General features: G+C 45.6%; 2 protein-coding genes across 2 annotated transcripts in view; one reads left to right on the forward strand and one right to left on the reverse strand.

Moving 5' to 3' along the window:
• Positions 1 to 634, reverse strand: part of LOC106811252 — a 27,314-nt gene extending 26,680 nt beyond the window's left edge. The window contains exons 1-2 of the mRNA XM_014814809.1: positions 627 to 634; positions 380 to 451 (exon numbers count right to left, since the gene is read on the reverse strand). Coding sequence (XP_014670295.1) covers positions 380 to 451; positions 627 to 634 — 80 coding nt within the window. The remainder of the gene's footprint in view (positions 1 to 379; positions 452 to 626) is intronic.
• Positions 1 to 8,967, forward strand: part of LOC106811253 (DNA topoisomerase 3-alpha-like) — an 18,938-nt gene that overhangs the window by 4,858 nt on the left and 5,113 nt on the right. Inside the window, exons 3-5 of the mRNA XM_014814810.1 lie at positions 751 to 997; positions 1,372 to 1,884; positions 2,065 to 2,139. Coding sequence (XP_014670296.1) covers positions 758 to 997; positions 1,372 to 1,884; positions 2,065 to 2,139 — 828 coding nt within the window. The 5' untranslated portion in view covers positions 751 to 757. The remainder of the gene's footprint in view (positions 1 to 750; positions 998 to 1,371; positions 1,885 to 2,064; positions 2,140 to 8,967) is intronic.

Genomic DNA, 8,967 nt, shown 5'->3' on the forward strand with positions numbered 1-8,967 from the left:
TATATATATATATATATATATATATATTATAATATATATATATAATATTATATATATATATATAAATGATGCAATGACGATGGGGTGTTGACTGAATGAGCAGCAGCAGTAGCTTGGGGCAAATTTAACGAGGCACACGGATTCACGACAGCCAGCGCTGCATGAGCGGTTGCTGCTCCTGTCATTTGCGTTGACACATGATACACGCATATACACAACATGGGTGTGCAGTGGTAGCTTTCCTCACGACGCATGTTGACTTCAGCAGATAGGAAGGTGCAACCACAGGTCACTGTCACGTCTGTACCACTAATAGAATTGCGTGTGCGTGTGTGCATGCGCTGCGTGCCCATAGATGTGACTAACAAAATCCACTCACGTGAAGTCGATCTGCTTCTGTGGACCGTTGTGAAAGCAACGGACTCCAAGGGAAAACTGCTGCTTGTAGCTACTGACCTTAGCAACCGTTTCCTAAAAACAGTAAACAGCAGATTCCCAGCAACGTTTCCCCAACATCAGTGAATAATAGATGCTTAGCATTGTTTAGCCTAGCGGCTCCTCGTCCAGAACCGGTCGCGTAGCCACGGCCTTATTTATTTAGGTAATTATCCATGATAGATTGATACGTAGCCATATTTGTATTTTATTACATAGCATACTTTTACAATATATTTTGAATTCATGAAGCTAGATAACTACCAAGGATCTATACACAAAAAGTATGACTAGCACACTTATTTACATTGCAATAGGTACGATGCGACGCAGGGACGGCTTCTCTCGCTTCAACAAGATCTACGAGTTCCAGTACGACATACTCGGCCAGCACAACATCAACATGGTGATGACGTCGGTGTCAGGTCACCTGCTCAACCACGAGTTTACGGGCGAGTACCGGCGGTGGACGGGCTGCCCTCCCGTCGCCCTGTTTGACGCGCCCCTGCACAAGTCCTGCCCACAGAACTACGTCGACATCAAGCGCACGCTGGAGCGAGAGGTGATCTTTGATCTAAGCTTCTCATGGTTTTAGTTGTGGCATGGGTGAAGCGAACTAATGGGAGCTATAGCAGTCATTTGTACAACTACGAAGACCCAGCATCTCACTTATAATTTGTGACGCCGTGATTCTAGGATGATGTTTGAGATAATCATACTGTACGAAGTGGCAGGAGAAGGCTGCAGAGAATGTCTGCAGAAGTGGCAGGACTTTAATGTTAGAGTAAAATAGTTGGGTAAAAATATATTAACAATTTCGGTCTTCATCGTGTTTTCTTAGTTGTTTCTGATGGTAGTGTTGTTGTTATCGTTGTTGTTTTTTCTGGTTCGCCGCTTCACGCAAGGGTAGTCGTCACAATGTATGCATTCTCGCAGGTGCGCGGCTGCCAGAGCCTCATCATCTGGACGGATTGCGATCGCGAGGGCGAGAACATAGGCTGCGAGGTCGTTGACGTGTGCCTCGCCGTGCGGCCGAACCTGCGCGTCTACCGCGCGCGATTCTCCGAGATAACGGCGCAGTCGGTGGCGAGCGCCGCGCGAGACCTCGTGGCGCCCGACCGCCTCGCCAGCGCCGCCGTCGACGTGCGCTCGGAGCTGGACCTGCGCATCGGCGCCGCGTTCACGCGCCTGCAGACGCTCCGGCTGCAGCGCGTTTTTCCGCACGTGCTCGCCGACCAGCTGATCAGCTACGGTAGCTGCCAGTTCCCGACGCTCGGATTCGTCGTGGAGCGCTACAAGCAGGTGCAGGCGTTCGTTCCCGAGCCGTTCTGGAAGATCGCCGTGCGGCACGACAACGACGACAACGACGGGCGCGTCGAGTTTGTCTGGAAGCGCGTTCGCTTGTTCGACCACAGGGCGTGCCTCGTGCTCTACCAGATCTGCATGGAGGTGCGTTGCAATGACAAGATTCGCTGGGAATTTGGCGCAGAGTGACCACCATACATAAACTGTCATCATAACCTCCGGGCTTGTAACCCTAACCCTAACCGTATTAACCGCTACCATAACCCTATACTAACCTACTGCCTAACCGAATCACAGAGGTAATAAGGCATTGTTTACTTTCAGGACCCTACTGCAGAGGTAGTGGACATACAAAGTAAGAATAAAAGCAAATGGCGCCCTCTACCACTCGACACAGTTGTAAGTGCACTGGCGTGTTGAGGTCATATTTTAATATTTCACTAGTAGATGGCATTTTTGGTGTAAATATGGGTTTGCACTACCGTAGCATTGGGAGAAAGATATGTATGCATAGTCAATGAATGGCGCACTACCACGCAACACAGTTGTAATTGCACTGGCGTATCTCTGGTATATCTCTCTCTCTCTCTCTCTCTCTCTCTCTCTCACTCTCTCTCTCTAGCACACGCAGGCATTCAACACCCCGAGTAACCGATTGTAACCGATCATCGGTTACTTGGGTCCAACCGATGATCGATTACGAAATTACAACCGATTGACAACACTATATATATATATAAAATGATGCAATGACGATGGGGTGTTGACTGAATGAGCAGCAGCAGTAGCCTTGGGGCAAATTTAACGACGCACACGGATTCACGACAGCCAGCGCTGCATGAGCGTTGCTGCTCCTGTCATCACGTTGACACATGATACACGCATATACACAACATGGGTGTGCAGTGGTAGCTTTCCTGCACTGCAGGTTGATTCAGCAGATAGGGAAGGTGCAACCACAGGTCACTGTTCACGTCTGTACCACTAATAGAATTGCGTGTGCGTGTGTGCATGCGTGCGTGCCCATGGATGTGACTAACAAAATCCACTCACGTGAAGTCGATCTGCTTCTGTGACCGTTGTGAAAGCAATCGGACTCCAAGGAAAACTGCTGCTGTCGCAGCTACTGCTACCTTAGCAACGTTTCCTGAAAACAGTAAACAGCAGATTCCCAGCAACGTTTCCCCAACATCAGTGAATAATAGATGCTTAGCATTGTTTCCTGACAACAATAAACAATAAATGCTTAACAACGTTTCCTTGCAACATTGAACAACTAATGCTTTAGCCTTAGCAATGCTTCCACGGAATTGGTAAGCATGTAACAGTTTTCTAGGCAGTCTTTTAAAAAATAGAAAAAAAAGTAAACAAACATCAAAATAAACAGTATCAAATATTTCTTAATTTTTCTCTTGATCGGTTGATTTGCTAATAGTTTAACTTATGTATGATACCAGCTTTGCCAATACACCACCTGGTATTGTTGCTAGCTGTATTCATGATTGACATCAAACGCAAATAATGTCATTATTCTCTCATTATTCACCTCCTGATCAACATATAGGAAAAATTCTCTCCGGCAATAAGACCATTTTGTTTGTGTTTACAACTCGAAATAGATTCGACATTGTGCTTGTACCAGCATACAGCCTGGAGCAAACCTCAGTAAACATTTAAACCACTTACAACATATGTTTGCAAAGTTGGCATAAGCTTGTTGCACCAGAAATTCGTAGTTCAAGCAGAAATAAAACACTTCCGTTGCGATCTAATGGCCACTAAACAATTTTGAACAAATTGTGCACATACCATCAAGCTAGCAAACTGCAAGCAGGCAGTATCGAAAATAAATGCGATCTGCGCATAGCCTTTGAGCTACAACTTGCTCGTTGCTAGGGCATGTGAAGCCTGCTTGATGTACTTTAGTAGGCCAGTGCTATTTCTGCCGGCTGTTTGCGAAATGCAACACGACACTGATACTGCCAGGGTTCAGTAAACTAGCTCAAGGCTCATGAAAAAATGTTCCACATGCATTTATATGTACACATACACGCACGAACCAGAAACGCTCATACACACACGCACGCATGCACGCACGCACACGCACGCGCACGCACACGCAAATGCACGCACGCACACACACACAGACATACCGAGTAACAGAAACCAACTGAGAGAGGGGAAGAAGAGGGGAAGAGAAGAGAGAGAGAGAGTGAGAGAGATAGAGAGGGAGAAAATAATAAAGCTAAGGAAAATTTAACAATAAACGAGGAATAGAGGGTGGTAGTCCAGAAGTGCTAGTAGTTGTTTTTCCACCATACAGTCAATTACTAATTAGTTAGACTAGGCACTAGGCCAGGCCCCAAGCCTGGTAGAAAACACAGCCATTAGCTGCGAATCCAACACGTAAATCAAACGTCGTTGAGAATGGTAACCCTACAGCATCAAATTACTTCCCATCAAACGTTGAAACTGGCAATGCATTAGTCGTGTTTTTCATTAATTTTAAATTGAAGGGTGCGCCGCTACCTTTTACTTGATCACACTTTTTGCATCACATCAACTGTTCAACGCAATTTTTAAGTCAATTATAAATCATTAAATGACTGATTCAGACTACTGACTCGAACATCAAACAACCGTACATGTGCGTATTCGACAAATAAAACACTGAATCACACTCGAGAGTCTCGACACACCAACGCCTACCTGTCAGGCTGTCAAATTCCGATTCAAAGTCGATTCCGTAAATAAGCGACCGCGAGCTCCAGACGACAATCACCGCGAGCAGCTGTGAGGCGCACGTCGTCGTCGTGGCAACGCTCTCCGACATGCGGCAAAGCAAGGCGGCGGGTCGGGACATCGTCGCGACGACGACGCCGACACCGGTAGTCTGCCCCTGTTGCGGGGCCACGACAACGTCCATGACAAACGTAATCCCAGATACCTCTGCGGACGCCTGCTACCGACACTTATCACTCGCGAAAACAGTCACTCACTGCATCGGCATTCCGGCTAATTGAGCAAACGCTCAATGTATGGCGCATCTTTAAATCAGTGACACTAACATCTACTCGTAAGGGAGAGAGCGCTCGCAGGGAGAGCGCTCACGAGCCAACCTCCCGCGGGGAACGGCTGACATGTTCTCCATGGAGATGTGTTTACTTTCGACCAAAGTTTGTGGAATGGTATTTACGTATCCACTGTGTATACGTCTAAGTTTCTCTGCTTGCTATCAGGGTCACGCCAGGCACTGGCTCAAGGACGGACGCTCTCAAAGCAAAGTCCCAATTGGACGGAAACTGACCGTCGAAATCACATGAACTAATAGATTCTGAGAATCTTTTCAAAGTTTAATCACGTACATATATATATGACTACACAGATCCACTACGTATGCAACATTTGGAGGAATTCGTCTAGCTTCCTAAGCAATCCTTCTTATCCCTCCTAGCTATCAGCCGTGTTGATCTACTGCAAACGCTGTGTCCGGTTACTCAAAACAATATATCAGTCAAGAGCACTTGACCACTAATCCGACAGAACTGGAGACTGGCGTGGCATCACAACCAGTGGCGTGCTCTGTTAAGTGTAACTGCCACTGCTGCGCAATCGACTTCATCCTCGAGGCATCTCTTCTGGCGTCCTGTGTTGCGCTGGCAGATGTCAGGACAGGCACGCAGCAGAGGGGTTGCGCGCTACCCGCCGCAGCAGATGGTCATTCACTAAAACCACGTCTACGTACGAGCAACATCCGGCAATTAACCGTCAGAAGACAAACAAACGTTGGATCAAGAGACATAAGTACTCAGGCAAGAAACAGAAGTCCGAGTTTAGAAAACGACGTAGACTGTGCCTGCACCTACAATCGGCCGGGCTCGACCACTAACCACTCACAATTGGTGACCATCTAAAGCTTGCTCGCGGTTTAAAGGTTATAAAAAGAAAATTCCCCGAGTGCGGAAAAGACAGATGGCAGAGAAGGGATACGTGTAGGTTTACTTTTACGAAAACCAGACCTTGCTATTACAAAGTTTCATTATCGCCTCTCAGTGATGTCAATGACGTCAACAGACGTCACAGTATGACCAAAAATATTCTCTACTTTTGGCTCAGATTCGCTAGAGGCAGGCAAGCAGTCAGTCTGTCAGGCTGTGGCTTCTATCCTAGGCAATGGAAAAAGCCACAGGCCAGTGGAAACGAATTCTCTATATCGCTTCACGTGGACATGTGATGCATGTTTTGCCACTCACTGTACGGTAAACTGTGTGTATGGTGGCATATATGGTGTATGGTGGCATATATGGTGTATGATATAATCCATGATTAGAACATGTCCTTTCTGTGTTGGAAGACTTCTTCGTCCGGCAGCTGCCTTCGTGAGCAATCATGCAGCACTATTCTAAGATCCACCTAGGAGACCATACGTATCAAATGACAAAGCAGCCACCACAAAATCCACGGGCTGGAGAAAGCATGAACTCCACCACCGTGAAAGGCGAATAGAAGGGAATGAATGATAAAGACCGATGAAGATTTACAGTATGTTACCAGGTAGCCCTACCTATGTGTAGCTCCTTCCTCCACAGTAACGGATCAAAGGGTCGCATAAGAAAAGTAATATATATATCTGCACACACTGAAGACGTCGACTTACAAGACTTTGAGCGAAACCTGGCATGCGTCAGGGTTGCGACATTTACGTAGACTATCACATAAAAAGTGCCTACTTCTGTCTTCAGTGGTTATCAAGACTACAAGTACAAGTTCAAGGTGCCACACCGCTGAGGCCTTAATTTTTTATCTTGATCTTGATGAGTACGTCGAGAAGCCTCAATAGGCAAATTACGACGGGTGGGAGAGAGCGCTGAAAGACGTTAGTGGCAAGTTTTGACGCCAGTTTGAAAGGATCTTCAGCAGAGATGAGTGCTTCCTCAAGGAGTCAAGGTGATTCCACTCATAAACTGTCCTCACGGAAAATTAGTTCTTATACTGTTCAGTACGACTGAACGAAACTTTGAAACACTTCCGAGTGATTATATAAACTGATCGATCGTAAACTTAATTATCACAATTAAGCGATGGATGACCAACACTGAACAGTGTAAACCACTGCTAAGTGTGCTGCAGCTACAGAGTGACAGCGTAAATAATACAAGATTATGACTCAAGGAATACGACTCACACGAGGATAACCTGTTGTGTAATTTCAGTCTAACATTAAAAAATCAAACTGTACTGTCGGCGTTGTTGCACCAGACGAATGTGTACATTAATGACATTATACCCACATACTTACATTGATTTCAAACAAAGTATTACCCAGTATATGTGTTGTTATAGCTGTAGCCGTAGGGCCGGCCGTTAACAACAGTGAATGCCGAATGCTGTAGTGTACCTAGTAATAGTATGGCTGAGAGGGTCTATGTCCCCCGGGGTACTGCCGGAACGTACCCTGGGTACGGTCCGGTATACCGGAACGTACCCTGGTACTATCTAATATGCCGAACCGTACCTCGCCTACTCCACTAACGAGTCTAGGGAGTCGCCTACGCCTACTCCCTAACCCGAACCCTAACCCTAACCCAACCCTAATCCTAACCCTAACCATATCAAATAGTGACCAGGGTACGTTCCGGTATACCGGACCGTACCCAGGGTACGTTCCGGCAGTACCCTGGGGGACATAGACCCTATGAGTATGAGCCCTAGTATGTGCCAAAATGAAAACTAGGAGTAGGAGTAGGAGTAGGCCTACGATTAGCTCTAGTACTATAGCCCGCAGGATCGCTGCCGCAGGCTGCGGCAGCGATCCTGCGGGCTATAGTACTAGAGCTAGCCTACGATGTACACGCTTGCGTAGATACAATAATGTAACCCAAACACAGCTAGGATAGGGTGTTGTTGTAAGTAGGTAGGTACAGCGTACACAGGATAAGGTCTGATAAACCCCCAAGTGGCCTATCCTGTGTTTGGGTTACATCTAACGCTTGAGGTAGGGCCTACCGTATCTATTACTATTAGTATTAGTATTACGCTTGCGTAAGACTGTACGGCCTAACTTGTAAACAACAACAACTAACAAAATTTTAACTTGCAATCTTGCAAACCTACTCATCTTACCTTGAATGCATGCCCTTACAAAGTCATTCAGCATATTCTAATGAAAATAATCTACTCGTTGGTTTGTACTTTAACTTTGAACTGTTTATGGAAACGTCATTTTAGCTTGTGTATTTCACAACAACGTTCAGTATCTACGCCATTCTACTTCTGCTGGCTGCTGCTTTTTAATGACGTCACTACCTAGGTTTAGAGGATGGATTCTTGTTGGCGCTAAAGTATGGCGCGAGTTTCACTGAGTAAAATGCCTTCGTTTTCGGATATAGACGACCTGTATCCAGTAATGAAATGTTTTATCGCCTCGTAAGGTATCTAAGCAGCAAGCCACCTGCCAAAATGGTGAAGATTTTAAACGTAGCCGAGAAGAACGACGCTGCCAAGTCTATAGCCGCACTGATGTCGCGAGGTAGGCCATATTTATTTGGCTGTCTCCTGCAACGGTACCGTCGCCGATTTTTTTTCTCTTAAAGTCACGGTAGTGATGCCAGCGCCATCTATCGGCGAATAATAACTACCGTTGCTTTTGGTACGATATTATATATACGATTTTATACGATATATACGATAACCCTAACCCTAACCCTAACCCTAACCCTAACCCTAACCCTAACCTAACCCTAACCCTAACCCTAACCCTAACCTAACCCTAACCCTAACCCTATTAAATTAATAAAATTTAATTTTTAATTGTTGTAAAAATTAATTGTTGTTATTAAAATGTTGTAAATAAATCATGTAAATATTTGCGTTAATTGGAAAAAAAACGTTAAACAGATAAAGATAGAAAAATACAGAAAACAGGAAAATAATTCACATTCACATAACTGCGACCATTCATACTTGGCGCCAGCGTGCTAACCGTTACGCTGCTGCGACATATTGAAATTAAGAATTTTGGATGTGCTATGTATATCTCGAGAAAACAAGCTCAACCAATAGCAGCGCTTATTACAGCCCGATGTTCTTGATTGACCTAGGAAAAAAAATCACGCGGGCTGCAGACTGTCCAGGCTCTCCGACGGATTGTTACGCCACGTAGTGTTAAGCGAGATGGGAACTTGTGGCTAGCTCTAGTGTAGCTATAGTACTAGAGCTAGCTCTAGT

The sequence above is a fragment of the Priapulus caudatus genome, unplaced genomic scaffold (assembly GCF_000485595.1).
Source record: "Priapulus caudatus unplaced genomic scaffold, Priapulus_caudatus-5.0.1 Scaffold520, whole genome shotgun sequence".
Lineage (NCBI taxonomy): Eukaryota > Metazoa > Priapulida > Priapulimorpha > Priapulimorphida > Priapulidae > Priapulus > Priapulus caudatus.